Source organism: Anopheles arabiensis, chromosome 2, assembly GCF_016920715.1.
Source record: "Anopheles arabiensis isolate DONGOLA chromosome 2, AaraD3, whole genome shotgun sequence".
Classification (NCBI taxonomy): domain Eukaryota; kingdom Metazoa; phylum Arthropoda; class Insecta; order Diptera; family Culicidae; genus Anopheles; species Anopheles arabiensis.
In genome coordinates this window covers 12,391,688-12,413,721 of record NC_053517.1, presented here as the reverse complement: position 1 = coordinate 12,413,721, position 22,034 = coordinate 12,391,688, and the positions used below count along the sequence as shown (strand labels likewise).

The 22,034-nt window shown below is 46.9% G+C and overlaps 1 protein-coding gene across 14 annotated transcripts in view; it reads right to left on the bottom strand.

The window, feature by feature from the left end:
* Window positions 1–22,034, bottom strand: part of LOC120900402 (uncharacterized protein CG43867) — a 184,787-nt gene that overhangs the window by 3,284 nt on the left and 159,469 nt on the right. For 5 of the 14 annotated variants that reach the window (XM_040307363.1, XM_040307355.1, XM_040307407.1 and 2 more), the window contains 12 exons: window positions 7,108–8,313; window positions 6,783–7,035; window positions 5,518–6,107; window positions 5,309–5,452; window positions 5,093–5,237; window positions 4,905–5,017; window positions 4,618–4,827; window positions 2,513–2,608; window positions 1,465–1,577; window positions 1,011–1,389; window positions 754–928; window positions 21–660 (listed from right to left, as the gene is read on the bottom strand). In XM_040307363.1, coding sequence (XP_040163297.1) covers window positions 21–660; window positions 754–928; window positions 1,011–1,389; window positions 1,465–1,577; window positions 2,513–2,608; window positions 4,618–4,827; window positions 4,905–5,017; window positions 5,093–5,237; window positions 5,309–5,452; window positions 5,518–6,107; window positions 6,783–7,035; window positions 7,108–8,313 — 4,064 coding nt within the window. Of the gene's footprint in view, window positions 1–20; window positions 661–753; window positions 929–1,010; window positions 1,390–1,464; window positions 1,578–2,512; window positions 2,609–4,617; window positions 4,828–4,904; window positions 5,018–5,092; window positions 5,238–5,308; window positions 5,453–5,517; window positions 6,108–6,782; window positions 7,036–7,107; window positions 8,314–17,100; window positions 17,608–19,851; window positions 20,154–22,034 lie in introns of those variants that run through there. The other 9 variants (XM_040307425.1, XM_040307433.1, XM_040307382.1 and 6 more) reach the window with 9 other exon arrangements.

The following is a 22,034-nucleotide window of genomic DNA, read 5'->3' as shown; positions in this document are numbered from 1 at the left end:
AGCGTCCCCCAGTCCCTTACCGTATGCTTCGATGGCTGCCATTACGGGTAAGCGTGTTCATCTGGGGCGTGCCGGGCAGGGTGTGGCCCAGCGCGTTCATATAGTCCGCAATTAGCAGCGTAATTTCCAGTATCTTCGGTTTGCTCATCGCAAACAGCAGCTTCTGCTCGTTGCTAGCCGACTGCAGTGTGTCTTCCGCACTGACCACCAGCATGAAATCGTCCTGACAGCCGCCGAACGTCATCACGGAGCTGTACGGGTAGCGGGCGATGGTGGCCATCGACGACAGCTCCAGCACGCTGAGCGCATCCTCGGACACGGCCAGCCAAGCCATCGCTTGGTCGGAGTGGCGCGGTTTCGCTTGGAATAGGGCCGCCCCGAAGAACGGCCACTTGCGGGCACAGGTCAGATAGATGCGCACGCAGTCCAGTACGGAGCGCCCGCGCAGCAGTGCCCATTTGGCGGAGAGCAGCTCCTGCAGCTCCTTCAGCCCTTCCTGGTTGAGCGCGTCCCGGTAGCGGTAGGGGTAGAATTTGTCCAGCGCCTGCAGTGAGTTGGTTTTCGATTTGTCCGACGCAAAGTCGCCCATATCGATCTGCGCCATGAGCGAGGCGAGCTCGAGCGCTAAATCGCGTGACAGCGGGAATCGTCCCTGTACCACTGGAAGTTGAGAGAGAGAGAGAGAGAGAGGCGACGTGGTTTGTTAGTAATGGAATATAAGCGCCGGACGCTGGATGTGTGATGGCTGCTTACCTTGAATGTTTACTTGGTAGCAGAGTAGCAGCCGCTCCTTTTCCGTCTCCAGCTTGGCCGCGTGCTTCCAGTAAAGCCGGTTTTTGTACGTCAGCTGTATGACGCGAGAGTTTTCAAACTTGCCCGAACCTTTCTCGCGCAGTGCCGTCTCCCATTTGGAAATCACATCACAAAGCTAAGGGTACACATATGGAAAAGCATTACTTGCGATTAGATTCGATACACAAAACGCTCCCCCTTTCTTCCCTCTAGCTTACCTTTGCCTGCGGATCGAGGTAGTGCTCCAGGTCCTTCTCGATCGGATCGTCGCTGAACAGCGTGAAGCCGTTGGTAGCATCCCGGCACCCGATCTCCTGCGCCAGCGTACCGTGGAACTCTTCGATCGTGGTCGAGCCATCGAACGAAACCACCTGGTAGGTGGTGTTCATCATGTGCACCGGGATGGCGTGGGGCAGCGAATGGTGGTACGGGTTTTTCAGCAATATCGACAGCACCTCCATGCGGGAAGGTTTCGTTTCGCGGCCCCCGTTCTGCATGGTGCGCTCGAGCGCTCGCTCACAGTACGCCGCATACTTGCCGCAGTCCGTTTTCGAGTCGGCATTGCGGGACAGGTGCAGCTTCAAGTACCACAGTAAGCTAAATGGGGTGAAAAAACAATTCGTGTTTGGAAGGTTGTTGTGTTTTTGATTAAAATTTAACCTTACTACTTACCGACTATTTTTAGGAACGAAGAGGGAAACGGCCAACGCTAACAGCTGCCAGCCCTGGATGAAGGTGTAGCTCGGTGGATTCGATTTGCAATCGATCGGAGGTACGGTGGGAGCCTGCAGTTGAAGAGCGGGAAGCGTGGTTTTAGCGAACCGTGCTATGCTTCTAGCTTAAATCATACATCTTAACACTACGAAACCAAAGCTACTGCCATTAACGTAAAATATCAATCAGTAAAAGCTTAAACCATAAGCCAAACTCAGTGTGTTAGTGGGCAAGTTGCTGTGTTAAACGTTGTAAAAGCGTGAAGGAAATGAGATTAAACCGGGATTAAGTTAAGTACGCATTATTGGTAACAAGCTTACGGTCAAAGATTCACGAAACGCAATCACAAACGGGTTTTAAATGTTAAAATACGGTAATTTCTTCCAAATCCAATGTAAAGCCAACGGTTACAATTTTAAAGCGGCTGCAATCGGAAGCATTGTGGTAACTTATCAAATAGACTACTTAATTTTGTTCATCAACAACTGCCTTTATATGCTGGGGAGGGTATGCTGGTGTTGTTTCTGCGTTGTTTTACCAAGGCAATAAAGTGTAATAGAAACAAAGGCGTAGAAAACCGTAGAAAACCAAACTGAAAACCGTCTGCGATAAGATCCTACCGGCTAAACAACAAAAAAACGGGGGAATTACGCAAAGCTTGGGTGGGTGGGCGCAGGTGCAAACAGTACAGCAACTCGTGTCCGGACCGGTGAGGTCTGTGTGTGGATGTGTTTAACCAAAAAGTGTGTTTTATGTTTTCGAACATATGTTTTCAAAATAAGGAAACTATGTAAAAAAGCGTCTAAAATAAAAGAAAGACATTTAAAACTCAAACTCGTATAACCGAAAAACCGAAAACACACATAATTCAGCATAGCAAAACTAAAAAAACAAAAAGAGGCAACACAAAACAATCATAAAAAAAATACAAGAGAGAGAGCGAGGAAAACGAAACCAGGAAACAAAAACAAAAGAAAAAATCGCAAAAAATCAACCAGTTTCCTACCTGAATGGAAGTGGGTGAGCTCCCATTCGCTTGGGCAACGCTGCCCTGCTGCGTATCGCAAGTGAACAAACTCTGGGTTGCGCAAAGCAGTAGTTGCTACAGAGATTAGAGATAATTCGGTAGAGATAGAGAGAAGGGAATACACAAAAACAAAAAACAATCCAACAAAAAGACCAAAAAAGGTGGATATTCCGAGCCGGGGAAAGAGAGAGAGGAGTGGATGTGAAATTGCACAATAAAAACGTTGGTTTAAAGGAGAGAAAAAAAAAAACGCAAATCCGAGGAAAGCAATTGAGGGTGGTAAAAAGAAAAACGAGAAAAAAGAGAGAGAGTAAAAAAAAGATCAGTTAGATGGATTTTGTGGATCAATTGCTATCGATTGATGAACAATGAGTGCAGCTAGGGTTGGATTTGGGTGGTGAATTGTTTGAATATGACACATGTAAGCACTCTCGAACCATGTTGCCTACATAAATATGATCTTTTGAGCAGTTATCTAAAATGCTTTATGTTGAAGTTTTGACATCCATATACTTCAACTAACTAATCGAAATGTGTTCTAATGTCTAATTTTCATCTAGAACATCGAGAAAGGGCATCTATAAATGGCATTCTGTTCCGAACGATGGCTATGTCTATTTATTGCACATGCTTACGATCGGAAAACCCATCGGAAATGAGACAAAAGCGGTCCGATTGTATCAATTTATGTTTAAATTAAAAATAAAAATAATTAAAACAATTTTGATAACACCTTAAACTTAAACATATAAGAGTAACAAGCAAACAGAGGAGAATCTTGTTTGATACAGAATTTATATAAGCAGAATGTGATCATTGAACTAAAAAAGTGATCAAATGGGAAGCAGATTTTTACGCAAATAAAACACGTTAAGTTGAAGCAAGAGATTAAGAACGAGAACGTATAGCGGGTTTTTCAGGAGTTCTCATACTTGTGGGATACTGTCATGACTCTTTTGTATTGGAAATGAACTTCTTGAGAAAGGAATGGGATTTTATAGCATCTGTTTTTGGATAAATCCAATAGCAATTCCCAAAAAGCCTGTCCAAAAAGGGTGCCATACAGCCCAATTCCCATCCTATAGAGTTAATTTCCACTAAGAAAGAATCAAGAAAGTATCCCACAGCTATAAGAAGCCCTGAACAACCTTCTAAAAACAAAAACGACGCCCTTTTGGAAGCGTTTCTACTAGTGATGAAGAAAACGATCATGCAGGAAACAGTGAAGTGATTGGTGATGGCATGAGGTGATGGTGGAGTGATACAACAAATATATGAACACGTAATTGATGGGTATGCGCGTTTAATTGCGCGTCGCTGTATAGTAACCTACACTCGTGTAACGATTGTTGGCCGTTTCGGAAGGTGAAAGTTCTAGAGGGATCGATTAGTTGCGGTTGGCGGAAACGATAACTAATAACGTATATAGATATATGAAAGGGAAACCCAAAAGTCTAATCGAAAACTAAACGGTAGAGTAGTTTTACTGTACAGTTGAAATGACGAAACCACTGTACAGCGAAAAACGATCACTTGGAGGATGTGGATTGTTCGGGTTGGGTTGAATTTTGTGTATGAAATGAATCTAAAATCGAATGCATTCGTTTTGTGCGCGATTGATTACGCGAAGCTGCCGGCTTATCGTGATCAACCGCACACTGTGCTACATATTGGCTAAGGGGGCTGGCTATTAAGGTTTCAGCTCGCAAGTAGTGGTAAAATTCGTGCAGAAACTTCTCTTCTTAACGCTAGCGAACGAACGAACGTACGTAATAGTTTTAGGTGAAACATCCAATTAGTACAGAAAAAATAGGGAAGAACGTGGCAGTGACCGGGAAACGATGGATCGGTTTGTTTGATGGTAGGGTAGGAAACAGGCGGTTGCAGCAGGAATGCGTACAGGAAGAACCGATCCATCGTACAAAGGGAGCTAAGTGTTAGATCTAAACACAATCAACCAGTTAAACGTAAGGTAAAACAAAACAACAGTTCACAGTAAAGTGATAGATAGTGAGAGAGATAGATAGATAAGAGATAGAAGAAGTAATAAAAAGCACATAGAAGCGCCCTCGGGACAAACTTACACGAGCGGGTTTGGCCAGTTTCTTGTTTACCTGGACACCTACACCCAGCTTCTGGCCGGTATGGCGGGACGTTTGCTTGATCAGTGCGCAGATCAGCTCCGACTGAAGCTCGGGCATGTCCAGACATTGCTGGAGGGCGTTCTGGGCCAGCACCACGTGATAATCGATGCCGGGCTGATTGACCGCTACGGAAAGGAACAGTTGGCAGCTCTGCAAAGCAAACCGTGAACGTGTGGGATTAGTATGAGTAGTAGTAATAGTAGTAGCAGTGTACAATCCTTGTGTACCTTGAACAGTTTGATCGCTTCCGCTTGGAGCGTTTCGGAATGGAGTGAGGTTAGCGGTGAGGTGATGTTGTCCTTCGTGTGCAGCAGGATCGGATGTCTCCAGAGGACACAGTCTGTAATAAAGAAAGCGGAAAGGTAAGTCGTGATGTGTTGCTGTGGCGACCGAAAGAGCAAATCTCCACGCTTACTTGGATCACCGTCGGTTTCCATGAGCTTCTGTATTAGCTGCTCGTACTGTGTGCCGGCGTTAGGTCCACCGCCAGACACGACCGTTAGATGGTACAGCCAGTTGTCGCGTTCCTGCTTGCCGGGCAGTATCAAGTACGTCGGGCCCTGTGCAGTGAGAGAGAATAAGGTAAGTAAGGATGAACGGGTGAATTTCGAAAAAGTGGCGACTATCTTACCACTCCCTGCTGCTGAGGATAGATGGCAACGGTGAGCCGTGCTTGGCTTTGTGCGGGATCTTCACGCTCCTCCGAGTCCGAGTCGGACACATGCTCCACCTCCTCGACGCGTGCATCGCGCATGTTAATTTGGCCGAGTGGATTCTGCACATACACAGTATATTAGTTTATAAATTCTCCACTCCACTCACCCACCACCACGATCTTACCGTTTCCCCTGGTGCCTTAAAGTACAGGAACATCTTCCCCAGCAGCACACACCAGCACTTCTTCGCGTGCCCATTCTTCACCTTCGTCACCCAGCCCTGCACCGTCGGTTTCTGGTCGTCCCGGCTCAGCAGCAGCTTGGTGGCGTTCCTTCGCTGCACATTCTGCAGCACCCGTATCCAGTCGTCCATCGTGGCGTTCGAGTCGGCCGTCAGGTAGTACACCTTCTTGCCCGTGTCAATCTCGAACGTGGACGCACCGTCCGCCCGATTGATGCGGCACGCTTCGTCCAGCGCAATCTGGCCCTGCGGTTTCCGGTTCACGTCGTGCTGGCTCTTCCAGTACGTCAGCGTGCCGTTCTTCAGTACGAACCAGCGCTTGCGCCAGGTCTTCAGCTTGCCGCCCAGCTTCGCCAGGTGGCCCACCTTCTCGAGCGTTTCCATCTTTTTGTTCGGCGAGTCGGCGTACGACGTGCGCATCAGCAGCGACGGCATCGAGGCGTCCATGCAGGTCGTGTCGACCGTCGACACCGCGTCCGGCGGGATGGCGTAGTCGTCCGAGAGGCCTGATTCAAAGGACAGTTCGGAAATAGCTGTCAAAAGTTAGCCGCGTGACGCCGGAGTTGCCGGTGTTGTGGGTATTATGATGTTGTGGTGTGTGTGTTGTGGTGTGTCGTTAGTGAGAATGGTTTTGAGACAACACAAAACGAAACAAACACAGAAGAAAAGGAAAACATAAAAAAAGTAAAGGAAAAAAAACAAAAAAAGCAAAAAAGAAGAAGAACATCAATATTTATGTAAGTATGAGTGTGAGTTTGGATTAAAGATATGTTGTAAAGTATGTTGTATTTAGTATACATAATTTAATTCTTACAAGTTCATTTTAAGCTAATCAAACAATGGTAAAAGTTGTTATCAAATTTTGCCAACTACTTATCAAACATTATAATTTTACAAGCACTAAATAATGAAGCAGTGAAACTATAGGATGTAATAAGAATCTTAACTATTTTTTATCAAAAGTGATTGGTGAAACTGAGTAAAGAGTACATAAAAAATAATAAAATGCGTATACTCATGTATAAGTAAATAATAGACATAGAAAACAGCATTTAAAATATCAAAATAATAGAAAAGTTTATAATAATTAAGACAAAAAAGCAAAAAAAGCAAAACAGACAACAACAAAAGACAAAAGAAAAAGAAAAAAAGCAACAGCAAACTCAAATAGAGCAAATAAAACACCACGAATTCGTGACGCTGCTTACCGCGGCCTTTGTTCTTTGGGCTTTCCGAGCCGGACCGCTTGGCCGGGCTGAGACTAGAGGAGGTTTTGAGGCTCTTCGAGGGACTAGAGGCACTGCCGGACGTGCTCGTCTCCGTGTTGTCCGTGCTGGTGGAGTTGTGCGAGTTGTGCGTCGAGGTGGCACAGGTGAGCATCGCCCCGTGGCCGTCCTCCCCGTCGCTGCTGTCGTCGCTCGAATCGCCGGTAAACGGCATCGAGCGGATTTGTGACGCACGCTGGAAGAGGGAGAGGAAAAACCATCAAATTATACCGCTGTATATCCTTTGACCATTCCCGTTTCCACTTACCCCCTTGACGGTGGCGTACACCGGTACGCTGATATCACAGTAGCCGCCGGATACGGTCTGCGAGCGGGAATTGCCGCCACCACCGCCCCCGACACTGGCCGTCATGCCCGAACCGGACTCCTGATCTTGCGACTCGGCTTCCTCCCCAGCACCGGCCGCCCCATTGCTGCCAGCGCCCGCCAGCCCATCGTTCGCCACCTGGTAGATCTTCGCCTCCCAGCTGGGGAATCGATGCAGCGGCGGCGTCGGCGGCCTTGGCGTACCGAGATCGGCCACCGAGTCGGACGTGGTCGTGCTCGAGCCACCGCTCGGCAGCCCCTTCAACCAGGCCGGGGCTTTCTCGCGCGATGGCGTATAGATTTCCGCATAGTCGTGCACGGCGTCCACGTCCGAGCCGGGGCTGGCGCCCATGCCCGGCGGTGGCGGTGCCGGATGCTGATGGTGCGGCTGCGGGTGATGCTGATGCGCCGCGTGGGCCGACGCCTGGGACTGGGCCGGAGCGGCCACCGACTGGTGCGGCTGCTGCTGGCTAAGCGGCAGCAGGTTCAAACCATCGACCGCTGCCGCCAAGTCGCGGGCCAGTTCCTGCGGTTCCATCGAAAGGTTGCGCCGATGGTGATGGTGATGGTGGTGATGATGGTGATGCGGATGGTGGTGCGAGCCGGAACCGGAGCTGCCGGCGTGCAGGGACCGGTGTTCGGGCGGGTCTAGCGATTCGCTGCGCCGGCGGCCGCTGCGCCGCTTCACGTCCTGCACGTCCAGGCTCAGGCTCGTGCGGACGGGCTGCGTCGGCGCGACGCTACTGTGCCGGGTGCTCTGCGTCGCAATGTGGTTGCGCAGCAGCTCGAGCTGCTGGTTGCACTTGATGTTCTGCTCGCGCAGCAGCTGGTTCTGCTCCTCGAGCTCGCGCAGCTTGTTCGTGACCCACTCCTTGATTTTGGCCGCCTTGGCACCGACCTGGCGGGCGTCCTGCAAGCGGAGCTGCTTCTGCTCCTCGATGGCCGACTCGAGCTGACTGATCTTCACCGGATCGGTACCCTTCGGTGGCTGCTCGGTACCGGGAGGTCCCGCGCCCACTGCTGCCGCGATCGCTTGCTGCGCTCCTGCTGCTGCTGCTGCGGCAGGATTGCTGCTCGGTGAGGGTGACGGCCCGGTTAAGTTCGGTGACTTGGGCCAGTCACACAGTCGTTGCTCCATGGCCCGCACCTGGTGTGAGGAAAGCAAAGGAAAGGAGAACGTTGTTAGCTAAACTTAAAAAGATTCAATAGAGCAATTCCCACGACGGAAGCAAAATTGAGCTAAAAATCAACGAGCAAGGAAGACAGAGAGCATCTTTACACCAACAAACCGACATTATTAAAGCTCGGCTCGGAACGCTGCCGGGCAGATTAGTTTCCATCCAAGAGTTTAATTGAATTTTGCACTGCTTTTGCCCAACAGCCAGCCGTAGAGCATGTTCCAACCTAGCAAGCAACAAACAGTCATTGTCCTCCCGCGGCGCTGTGTAGAGATAGATAGCAAGACGTCTAGAAAATAGTAAATACCCTACGGAAAGGATAAGACCAGCGCCGGGATAAAACAAGATGTAATCTTGCAAACGAGGCCACACAGCACCCAAAAGAAGTCATTGCTAAACTCATGCTGCTACTGCTGTTGATACCTCAGCACAACGATTGGAAGCCGATGAAAAACGGATTAGAGATACAAAGAATACACAAACCCCAGACACTGCAAGGGATTCCGCACACATTCCGTGCAGATGATGCTGGATGAACAAAAACAGTGTAAAAGTTTGTGGTTGAAATCTTCTTGGCCGTCAATTAGTTTGGCGACACGGGCAGACACGAAGGAAATAATGTTCGTATGTTTGTGCTCGTTTCATTTGATCTCGCCGTAGGGTCACGTGCCGCGCCACGTGCCGACCATCATCTCGGTCGTCGTCCTGCATGCCATCTCTGCACAGGGATGATGACAAATCGGCGGGACCCAATCGGTGGTGTGGTTTCAAGACAATTCATTATCAAGATTCAGTTGCCAGTTTGGTTTGTTACGCCCGGTTTTCAGCGTGTGCGTGTGTTGGGGCGTATTTTATTTGCGCACTTCATATTTGGCCGATCATTCAAAACGGTTTCAGTTGAAGAGTGTGGCGCGCGTGTGCGTTGTTTGTTTGAAATGGGTAAAGAGTCAAAGCATGCTTGTTGAATTAATATCTATATTAAACAGTCGCGATGTGGTTGGCCCCCGTTGCCATGGAAAGCAAACGGTGCCACAGACACGCCAGAAAACAAAGCATAAAACAACAGACTTTAATCAATGAAAATGGGGGATGAAAAATAAGCACCAGCTTTGAAGATGTTTTGTAATAAATAGGAGAACAAAAAAACCAACCAGCAAATTGATACATTTTCCTCCCCTGGGATGCTATTCATTTGAGACGCCGGCAGAGCCCCCCCCCCCAACGGAAAGGACAATGAACCAATGTACCGTGGCGGTTGACGTTGGTAGGCTTGTGCATGTACACTAGAATGTCAGTGAAGCATGACTATCTCCGCTCCCGATATGCTAGACAGTGTTCCATTTCAATGCACAGCAGCAAAAACCTCCCATTGGGATAATGTCCTTTGGGGTCGCAACTTTGGAGAGGGCCATGCCATGTAAGAGGGAGGGGGAGCAATCCCATACACCCCCGGGGGGCGGGGTAGATAGACGGTGCTGGCAAGGCGATGACATTGTAGTGTGTGACCAGATTCGAACGGAATGCGCTGTCTCACTGCTGCTGGTCGCTTGGGTGAGTTGCAATAAGTGTTTGTGGTCGAATGAAGGGAAGTACGACTTGATTGCGACTTCCATCGGTGATGTGGTACACGGTACAGAGTTTTACATGAAACCACTAATTAAAGTGTTGATGTTTTGAATGTAAAATGCAAAATGCAGACATTAGGCAGGCTCAGAAAACCGGAAATTCGACAAAATTCCTTGGAAAAATCGAAACACTACTCTACTATTGCAGTTCGTGCTTTTTGCAAGTGGTTCCCCATTGCATGGAAAATGGAAACCATAGAACGACCGGAAACCACGAAACAAGAAATATCCATTACGCGTTACAATTTGCAATTTGTTACAGCATTTTTCTTTTTTGCTCTTTCCGTTGGTAGTTGGTTCGTTTCCGTTGGCCTGTTTGGGAACTTTTACGCTATGTGGTCAACTCTTTTCCGAGGTGTGTGTGTCTGTGTGTGGACCTCATGACATGGTGCTTGGCAATGACATTTCTGTTTCGTAAAATGAACCCTGCTACTGCGGCACCACATGCAAGCAGGCAGACATATACACTCCCGGTTGGAAAACTTAATCCTAGCCAAAAAGTGACATTTCCTAGGAAAAAAGAGGAACAAGTACGCATAGCAAAGGAGCAGCAATGCGCAAGAATTTTGCTTTTTTTAACTGCAGTCCAAACCAGCTCGTGGTTGTTGCTACGTGGAAAAAGGATTCTAATGTTTCTGTTGTACCTCTGTTGTCATCATCGTGGTGATGCAAAACTTCTTTGATGGATGGTGGTGTTATTCTTTGCGGAGGGAAAACCACCCCCCTTTGTGCACTTGGGATGGTGAGGAGATGAGTGCGACAGGGATGAAATATTGCAAATTTGCTAGCCAAAGCCCACCGTCCGTCCGTCAACTGTTACACGAAACCAACAACCGCCACCATTGCTGTCTGTCGGTGTGGATTGAAATATCTCGCCCTGGCCCACGGAAATGCCACGGAAGGGATGTGATTGAATTTTGCTGTTTGCTTGCCACAGCCACACACAGAGTCGGGATGTTGGAGTTCGGAATGTTAGGGCGGTGAAAGGTTTGTTGACCCCGTGGGCACTAGAGCAAACGCGGATGAAGGGGGAGACGCTAGTACAATACCGTATTGTGACGCGGGATATCACAATGACCTGCCCCATGCAATGGGTTTTTGCACTAAGCTGAAGTTGAACGAACGAACGAACTGATTCCTATTGAAGGAGTCTTTGCTAGCAAAGGATCGGCTCGAGGATGAGTCAGAGTATCCATCACGCAACGCAAAAAGGGGAACGGTACCGGATGTGTATCTATGTCTGTTCATCTTCCATTCCAATTCGGATCAAATCCGTCCTTACAGCACCCGCCGTACAGTGAAATATATGGCCAACACCGCACAGTGGGAAGGAAAACACGAGCGAAAAGGGGGCTTATTATCCTTTGTTTGTTCAAGGTGGAGCTCACTGTTTATGCAAATAGCAATCCAGCAAATTGATCCAAAGAGATTATAGAGGGGAGAGGGCATAAAAAGGGTGCCAACGTTGTGTGATCTTTTTCTTTATCGGAGTTAATAAATATTCGTACACTTGTGGTACTCTGGGAACGACGATGGGAGCATAAATTCCTAAAAAAAACCCCACTCGTAATCAACTCACCGTCATCTTATTGTAAGGATGTATTGTAAGGTGGGGGGATGACTGCACAAGCAGAAAGGTGGCAAACGTCATAAACGGAAGAGTTGTTGAATTAATCAACCTGATTTACGTGATACCGGCACCACCCGCTCAACCACCAGCGCCAACAGGTTGAGAGTGAAGGAACTGAAGGGACTGCAAGGGAGGGGGGGGGTGGTCAAGGGTGGAGAGGTATCGGGAGTTTTGGCACACAAAATTGGCACACGCTATCGCGTGCCATAACGCGTACAAACGCGCCACCTTGTTACCGAGCTGCCGCGCTAGTGTGCTTGTGCAATGCGGTGTGCCTACCTTTCGGGCGCGCTGCTCTACCCCTTCAAACGAATGAGTTTTGAGGCGAACACATTTGTTACTTTCTCTACCGGGGTCACGACTCCCTCCCAAACGAACATTTTCTTACCGTAAGCTGATGTTTCTGCTTACTGTTACATGTAATATACTGTTTTCTGTTCGGCGTTAGTGCTTCCGAGAGTTCCAAGCTGAAACTACGAAAACTTAAACTCTCCGCACCCAAAAACCTGTTAAGCTCGTGTAGTCTGTATCGCTTGGGTACCATCACCCCCTTCTCATATGTATCACATGTACATTGTTTTTGCGTTGAAGTTAAAATTTACGATAATTGCATCGGTGGTGCATCCACCATCGGAGGGGTGGGTTCGTGTTGGGTGTACCTCTAGCAAGATAGCTAAACTTTTCCAACCGTTCGAAGAAGTTCGACTATGACTGGCTCAAGATTATGGACAAAGAGCTGAGCTGAACCCACCCCGGGACGCTGCAGCATACTGGGTGGCAAAGCGAACGAGCTTCATACCCACTTTCGGTCCACTGGTGGTGGTAGTAATGCTACAGGGTTTAGATAATTTATTGCAAATGCGTTCACTGTACGCGGCGATACACGCTTCCTTGTGGCAGAGGATGCCTGTCCACGAGGCAAGGGGAACATCGTGTAAAGGCGCATCGTCGCTCTAAACAGAAAGGATGCACCATAAGGCAACAAAAATCCACCATCCACCGATGGGTGTGGTGCCCTCTTTTCTGTGCATCTCTGCGGCAATGTACAACAACCATCCATTTTCCCTAGCTTGGTGCGGTTTTGATCGCGCCGTATGAAGGTGTTACTCCACAATACCCCAGGATGCAACGCACCAGGTACGCGAAGCGGAAGAACTGTAGTAATCCAACCGGAAACACAACAGGGTCGAAAATGTGCTGCAGCACATGCACATGCTGCATTGCTGCTGCATTTACTACCACGATGGTGGAAAGAGTGTATGCTCAAATCGATCCAGGTTCAGGTTTATGGGATAATTCTATTGCCATGATTGAGGCGCCGTACCGGATAGGAGTTTTATCACACTGCGCACGGCATGCATCGAAGCGTCGAGATAAGTTAAAATTTTCAACGCCATTGCACACATATGGCAGTGAATGAAAGTGGCATCGTGAGAAGAGTTTTAAGTCTGCACGATACAGGGGTTTTCAGGGAGGGTGGTACTCATAGTTGTGGAACACATGCTTGACACTCTTTATTATGGCAAGTGAACTTTATATGACGGGTATTGGCACTCTTTTTGGATAAGCTCATATGGAATCCAATTAGAATTCCGTTTTCACGTTATGTGTGCGATAGAGTCCAATTGAAACCATATAAAATCCACTTCCCAATAAGAAAGAGTGAAGAAAGTATCCCACAACTATGAGAACCCCTGCAAACCCCTGTAAACTGGAAATGGAAGATCTCTGATAGGTAGCGTTGGTTGCAACTTTGCAATTTCTTTTCATACAAGCAATCTGTTTCAAACTACGATAGATTGTGTTAGTTTGCTTCTTTGCCAGGTGTACAAACTTCTCGTACAGCGAGAAGTAAAGCTTTTTGCATCGGGAAGTATCCACTCTCTGCACATTTGCATGTACACACTCTGTGCGCAGACAACCATCGGCCGACGGATGATGAGCCGTTGAAGATGACGTTGAGGGGGGCTTGTGCAGGATCAATTTTCAACTTTTCCCACTCAATCATGCATAGGGCTTCAGTGGTAACTTTTGCACGGGTGAATATATTCTACCCCTTTGCAGACGATGGCTCAAGGTGGAGGTGGATTGGCGAGCCTTACTACTTTACCGTGCTTCAGCTTCAGTTACAAGACCACGCTAAGACTGGGACTGGCAGTGAAGGGAAGTGAAGGCACTGGAAGTAATTAACATTTCTGGGAACGGAAATTCCTCACCTTCGTTCGTTAATCCGGCAAATTCTAGGTTCAAATAACGGGGTTAACCTTTAAATAAAAAGGTTATTACTTTTAAAAACACACATTTGCAGCTGCTTGTTCTAAAAAACTACAGTAAAAGGCGGAAAAGATATAGACGCTCCTTAAGGTAGTTCTTTGTTCCCAGGAATCTCTCTCTCTCTCTGCCCCTCCCTCTCTGCTATATTTGTGCACTTGACGCACGCGACAAGCGACACCACGGTTAACGACTGCAGAACGCATCACACTCAGACGCCGTGAATCTGTCGCTCGGATTTCAATTAAATCTTTCACAAGTTTAGTTCTTACGAAGGGGGGAGGGGGGAGGGGGTGTTCGGCTTTCCACTTGCCATCGCGGTGAAAAGTTGGCAATCTATTTCCGCAAATGGAACTGCTTCTTCTCACTTACTCATACTCTCTCTCTCTCTCTCTCTCTCTCTCTCTCTCTCTCTCTCAGCACGCTTTTTTCACACTTGGCCCGTTGGCGTTGCACTTTGATCGTTGTTTTAGTACCACCACCACCAGTCGTCGTCGTCGTGTTCAATTTCATTTCCTTTTTTTTGCTTCTTTTCTTCTCCATTGCTACAGACGTACCGAGCTGAGACACACTCTGCTTAGGAGCCATTCTCAACCCTTCTTGCAGTCGTCACAAAGAAATCAGAATCAGTTCGAAAAGGGAAAAGAAGTGAAAGATCACGCTTGGGGGGCAGTAGAAATGGCAGTAGAAGGAAAAAACGACCATAAACGAGCGTTATAGAGAACGACCTCCCCCCCCCCCCCACCCTATGGTGATCACAAACCTAGGCAAGAAGACAGCCTGCTGATGGTTCCAAGACGTCGCCCGCCGAACGATAGAGAGCAAGGGGGAGGCGTTAGCGTACCATTCCAGTGGCGCCAGTGGTTTGTCCAAAGGGGAAAACAATTCTACGCGAAATGCAAAACCTAATGGTGGAGAGCGAAAATGGTGTAGTTTTGGCCCGATAATGGACAAAGTTTGCGCTTTGCTCTTCTTTTTTTTCATTAATGCCCTCCTCTCGCCTGGGTGGCGACATCACAATGTGGAATAATGTGTATTTCCATTACATTCCTATCACGGGGGTGGTGTTTTTTTATGTATGTAAGTAACACAAAAGCTCAGCTCACCACACAAAACACTGAAGCAAACTACACTAAGAAGTGTGCTTAAACACGTGTGTTGTTGTCAGTTGTGCAAAATAATGGCACACTTTCCCGGACGAAACCCATAGCGTCGTCCACCGTCGGGTTTGGGTCCGGTTTTACACGGTGCTGGCCATGTTTAGCTGAGAGGAAAAACAGGGGGGAGGGAAATGCATTCGAGTCTAAAAATATGTTTTCCCAAATTGCTCCATTTCCTTCGCTTCGGGGTGCGCTCTCTTCTGCAGGTGCACCACCGGAATGGAGAGCGCGCGTTTTCGAGTTGTGCTGTGGCGTAATTGAAATCTCTCACAGCAGCAGATTGAAAATGTACACAAATCGGATGGTTTTCCTCGTTTCCTCGAGCAGCTCTGTGTATTGTGAAAATTTCCCTTTTTTTACGCTTTTCGCGCCGCCTGAAAACACACTCCATTTTCACCGATGGAACGTGGTGCCGCCCCGTGTTTGGAATGGGTTTTTTGTTTGGAATGCAAGGGCTGTCGGGCTGGGGGGGGGTTTGGCTCTGTGTGGGAAATAATGTGCTTTCCCCCGAAACAGGACAGGACTGGTAGCAGCGGTGGCAGCTGATTGTTTTTAAATTGCCATTTTTTGGTGTGTGTGTGTGTGTGCCGCTCATTTCAACGTTCTTCCAACGTACGGGAAAATACCAGCTTTTCAGTTTTTTTCAAACCGTGCGCGCTGCTTATTTTTATTACCCAGACAGATTTGCATCGAACAAACGATCGATCGATCGTTAAAAGTACGGTACTTGGTGCACATTCTTTTGCTGGCCTATAATTTGAATATTACTTTGCTTCACACTTTCCACCGCCTCCGAAAACGGGAACATTAAAGAAGCATACACTCTTCTCGTATTAGGCCTCGTGTAGTAAATGTGTTCAGCTAGTGACCCAAGAATAGGGCGAAATTGATTATTTATTGATTTGCTAACGAATCAACAACAGAGACGCGGCAACCAAAACGGGCCTGGGGCGTTGCGTGCTGCTGCACAATCATCGTTGCGCTGCTGCTGCTGCGTATCGTGTTCGTCGCAGTTAATAAAGGCTTGGGACGAGGTGAGTGACGATTTGCGACTGCAAACGCAAACATAAACACAGAACACAATTGTAATTTGCTATTCAGGCGGACAAAACGGATTCCGATTTGATTTTTTTTTCACGATCGATGGGAATGTTTATTTATGATTACTTTTCCTTTCGTGATGGAGATGTAGGGAAGGAGGTTGCTTTCTCTCACACGCCCGGTTTGAGTTGGCCCAGAAAGAGGTTTAATAGTCTTCTGGCCGCAATCAATTATGGACATTTTATGTGTGTGTGTGTTCTTTACGTTCTTAAGTAGCGAGAGCCAAACGTAGCCGTTTGTACTTGGCAGAATGTGTGTTGAGGCATAAAGCGGGAAAACGTATGATTTTATTGCACATACATACTTTGCTGTGCTGTGGTAATTGTACCAAATATGCATCTGGGGTGTACGATCATTTGCAATTGCTTGAATATTCTTGATTCCAAATAAATCTCCAAATCAAATTGGAATAGTGGATGTTTATTCTATACTGCTACCAGTGAAGCAAGTTGCTGGTAAAAAAATGAAAACCCCCAGTAGCCCCCTCAGTGAATGGTTCAGTGGCGCATAAATCAGCGCCGACATAAACGTCCACACCCAGCCAGTTCGGTTCGGTGGTGTGGCATTGTTCTAAAATACCCTTCAGAAAAGCTGAATTGTGAAAGATTATGAAAGCTCCCCCCTTTTGAAAAGAAGCCAATCTCCAGCCAAATTGTCCACGCCTTTTTTCCCTCCCGCGAGGGAATCGATTTGTTACAGTTCTTCGGGTTTGGAAGGACCCATTGACTACTTCACTCTCTCTCTAGTGGGGTTTTTTTTTCGTCACATGGCGAAAGAACGCAACGCCGCCCCAAAATATGGGTGCGCTGGGCTGGGTTCGCCTGTTTTATACTTCACTCTGCCACTGATTGACGTGTGCCGCACCGCGCTGTTACACGTTGTCGGGCTGCGTTAAGCGAACGGTGGAAGACATATGTACACGGTACCACGGAACAGCAGCAGCAATAAGTTACAAATCAATATACGTACACAAGGGAAGCATTTTGTCGTGCAGCGGCATCGCGCGGCCCAGTTGCCGCTTGCAGGCGGCCCATTATTGCAACGATGGTGAAGATGATGATGGCGCGCGCGGGTTCGATGATCGGGTTGGGTTGGATGTGCTGCTTTACTTAAGAGTTTATTGTTTTCCTCGGCTCTCTATGGGATATCAGTTTTCTAAGGTGCCACCAGCATATCCTGTTTTTGTTTTTTTTTGTTGTTTCGTCCTTTCCCTTTCTTTGGTTGGCTGCTTTAGAAAGAGCCGGATGCGGATCCACTAACCGGAAAGGATGTCACGTGCTGTTTGTTTGGGGAGGGTTGGGGACCTTTCTCACTTAAATCTCACTTAAATAGGAGCACCATTTTAGGTTGTTCACATTCATTTCATAAAAAAATAAGCACTGAATGTCACACTGATTAACACACATTTTTGTATTTATCATTAACGAGCCAGCAAGCTTTGTTTCGGGCTTCGTCTGAATGCTCTATTTAGCTGAACTTGTATAACAAATAGAAACATAAAACTGAAGACTGAATTACAAGATTTTGGGAGCTGGTTTCATCCTTTTACAACATTCATTTACGTGCAAGTAAAACTGTTTAAATATTTGACGGTATAAAAGGGAAAAGATTTTCTCCCCCTCTATTTTCCCGTCGACACAAAGCAAGGAAAAACTCTATTTTGGAAAATAAAGTGGGTTCGCCGCTCTGTCTGCTTGCTCGCGTCTCTGTTTCGAACTGGAATCTAGTTGCTTGATCGCACCAACACACGTGTAATTTTGATCGCAATACACTCACACACATATAAACAATCATCCTTTACCGTTGTTGCCAGGGTAACGCACACACAAACGCACACGCCGCACGCATTAAATGCACCGAGAAACAAACCCCCTTTGCAACATGTGCGCTAGGGGAGGAAACGAACTTTTGTAGGTACGCACAGCCGTTAAGGGGGAAAAAGGAACGAATAATCACTTAAAAGGATTGATGCAAAACCGGCAGCTGTGTGTGTGTGTGTTTCTGCATTGTTTTATTGGAGGTAGAATTTATAGGAAAATAATCTTTTGCTAAAACGAAGCTCAACTAAACCCACACACGACCGCGTTTTGGGTAAGTGCGGTAGCGACGCGCGCGCGTCAGCTGGTTCATCGTCATCGAGCGGTCCCTTCTTCTTGTAGTTTTTTGTTGTTGCTTCAAACAACACTCTTCCGTTCACCATGGAGGGTGAGACACTGGACCGGATCCCCTCGGGTAAGGGTGTCGAGAACACCCGACACACGGCATCATAATGTCGCCCGCTCGTTGGTTATGGTTTTGATGCATATTTTCAGCTTCCTTCGCTTTCTCGCTCTTTCGCACTTTCTTCATAGCGCGTGCGGTTACGCACCCGAGAGAGAGAGAGAGAGAGAGAGAGAGAGAGAGAGAGGAAGGTGTTCCTTTTTGCGCCTACGGAACGGAACGCAAGAATTATGCTCGTGCGTACGGCGGCTTACGTACGGCGACGCGCAGTGGTGGTGGTGCCGGCGGTTTTGGGTTTTGCGCAAGTGACAAAGAACCGTACGCAAGTAAAGAAAAAAAAAAGGGTGGCGTGGATGGATTTTTCGTGCGTTGCATTCGGTTTCAATGTTCTTTGTTGGTTTCAGTTCTTATTTTAATGCTATTATTTGCCTTAAAAATCATGCATTGCGAGGGTTTTATATTTACGATCATTCCAATAACTTTTTGGATTGTAGCTGACGGTGCGCAAAAAACAAAAACAAAAAAACATTGGCCCAGATACTATGGCCACAGCAAATTTATTATTTTATTTTGGTAAAACCCGCTCCATGCGTCTTCGTTGGGACGGCAAACAAGTGGACAAAACAAAAGATTGCGTGATTGTTCGCTTTTCACAAATTATGAAACGCACAGAAAGTAAAAAAAAAAACAAAAACCGGCCAAAGAAACATAATTGACGACAACGGCAACGAGAGTATTACGTGCCAAAGGGTGGTTGAAGCGAACGAAGCACTGGGAGTTTTTTGCGACCTTACCGCAGCGCGTGCGATTGTGGCGGATTAAAATTATTCGCCCGAAACTAAGAAACAATGATCGAAATCAGCATAAATCTATGAGTAAATCGGGCCAAATTGTGTGCAGCACACAAACACACACACACAAAGAACTATCAAAGTGTAATATTTTTCGTTTTGATTTTTGGGTTTTTTTTCTTCTTCGTCCGGTTCCGTTTTTCCCCAATTCGGGTGTTAAGCACGCACGGTAGAATTGGTTCGAATCAGCACGGACTCACGTACGCAACCAAACGAAAAGAAACGAACGCACGCACGCACGCACGATCGAAGGAAATGATTCACACGATTACACACACACACACACACACACATACAAATACACACATACGATGGTTAAATTCAAGATTCGAAACAGCGCGGAAGCAGACGCAGATCAATTAATTTCGGATTCGTTCGTTCGTTCGTTTCCGAGGTTTTGAGGCGTGTTCCGGAGCCGGAACCGCTTTTCGTTCATTAGCAATCGAAGCACAATTCTGGTGCTGGCTGGGAGGAGCGGTTTGACGAAGGGCGAAAAAACGTGTCGCTAGCCTAGCACTAACGATATAGAGAACCAAAGCCATAAACGCTCTATCTAATAGAGAACTGCTTTCTTTGTTCGGTGTTGGAGTTTTATGACTGGGAAAAGCATACGCTTATTTAAACATGGTTTTGTAACATTTTCACTGACCACATGATCTCACATGGAAGTACACTTCCGTTAAGTATGCTTCACCAACTGCTTGCCACTATCTCAAGCCACACCACATCGCCGGAACGACTTCTGCACACGAGAGAATGCATTTCTCCGCACGACAATCGCACAATTTATTTGAAATCAACACTTTTCGGATTTCTAAGATCGCTGTGTAGCTCATCACACTTTTGTAGGGCAAAATCACAAAAGCATTCACAACACTCCACACGGAACGAACGTAAACCGGGTGCCGTCAACGCACATCCGCACGGGCTGAACGGTACGAGAGAAATGATTTTGTCACACAGCATAAGAGAAGTTATGCTGTCGCGCTCGGTCGCACGGTCGCTCGCTCGCAGGCAAGCAAAGTATGCCATGCTCACGCCGTACGACTCTAAGCATCTAGCAACCGCGATTGCGTGTGCTCTCTGAGCAACGCTGGCAACCGGGAGAGTGAGAGAAGGAAAACTGGCAAGCCGTGAGGCGTAAGCGAGAGAGCAGTTGTATGCAAAAGCCGTAAGTATGGAGAATAAGGTTTAAAGGAAAGGTTTTAAAGGAACTTTATAACAAATTATATTTTGCGCAAAGTTTGGTAAAAACATATAAAAATCATATTTAAATATTTGTTTATGTTTTGTGCGACTAAAATTTATTCATTAATTTCATTTCAAGCATTGTGAAACATAAACAGCTCTGCGTATTTATTCCAAACGTTTGATTGCACCATTTGCTCGACGGTTGTGTACGTTCGAGCGCCAAATGGTCGAATAAAAAGAACGTTCTAAAACAGCATTTCACAATTCCGACCGACCACTCGACCACTGCGCGGCTCCATTGCTCCGATTGTTACCCGAAAGTGAGGAAACAGAGATGCCCATTATTATGAACGAAATGCATTAATAACGGCCGCTGCTACTTAACCCCCCACACACACACACACACCCACGAGGGACCGTGGTGCCGGCCAATGGGCCGGAGAAGAATGTGTGTATGTTTCGGGGGATGCTTTGTTCACCATGTTTTGCCCTTTTGATGCCCCAAAAGTCGGCGGTGGCTAAGCCGCGGTTGTCAAGTGAAGTGGCAGCAGCTAATCCGAAATGGATTACGCTTCCGTGCTTTACTTGCGTGTGCATGCATGCTGTGGGTGTGGGCTGGGGTTTTTGGATTGTACAATGTTTGGGAAGTGTTAAATTGAAAATCTTTTGCCGGACGCTTTGAGAAATATAGGCTCGTTTGGGCGGTGAATGTTTATGAAAATGAGTCAATTCAAGTTTGAAAAGGATAGATGTTGGATGAAATAAACGTAATGAAAGATTATGTTTCTCATTTTTATTACCCTTAGGAGAGCCTTAGTGGCAACGCTGAACGTAGGTTGTCAGTAAACATGTTTAAATTAATTACGTTCGAGGTAAAGGGAGGCAAGGCACCATTTCCAACCACAAAATAATGTTGCCTTTTCACCAACATAAATCAGGAAATCCCGAACGAATGGCCTGCAGAGTACGAGTCATTTATAACCACAGTAACAGGAATATGATAGTGTGCAATTAGTGCTGGATAATTATGCTTTGGGAAGCCAGCAGCTCTATAATTATGCTTCCAATAAACCAACAATCTATTTCAGTGAATCATTTTTAGATTTAAAATATATATTTATTCATTCTCACCATCGCCAATCGATGTTTCTTACCTGAAACGAAAAGAACAAAGAGGTTCGTGTTAGTAAAGGCTTTAAAGGTGTGAACGTAAACTATCGGGGTTTGCTGTATTGCCCCGTTGCCCAATCCAATTAGCGATCGACGGTGTCGGACGGTTCCTAAATTACTACCCGTTAAAAAAAACCTATTGGAATTCAATGGAATACCTATTGGACTGCGAGGGCCGTTGGCATATCCTTCCAAAACTGGTGCAGCGAACGCGAACCCGCTTGTGCCCGAACTTTGAATCACGTGCTTGGCGTTCCATCGCTGCTCCGCAAGGATATCAAATCCCTTCGGTACAATTTTGGACTGCATGATTCGCTTTTATGTCATCGTTGCAGTCAAATCCCCCCCCCCCGTCGATGCCCCCAATTGCACAGTTGCAGCATGCAAAACTATAACCTCTCCAGCACAAGATGCAAACGACGAAAACGACCCATAAACGAAACGGCATTCTGTCAAGGGAATATATGGCCG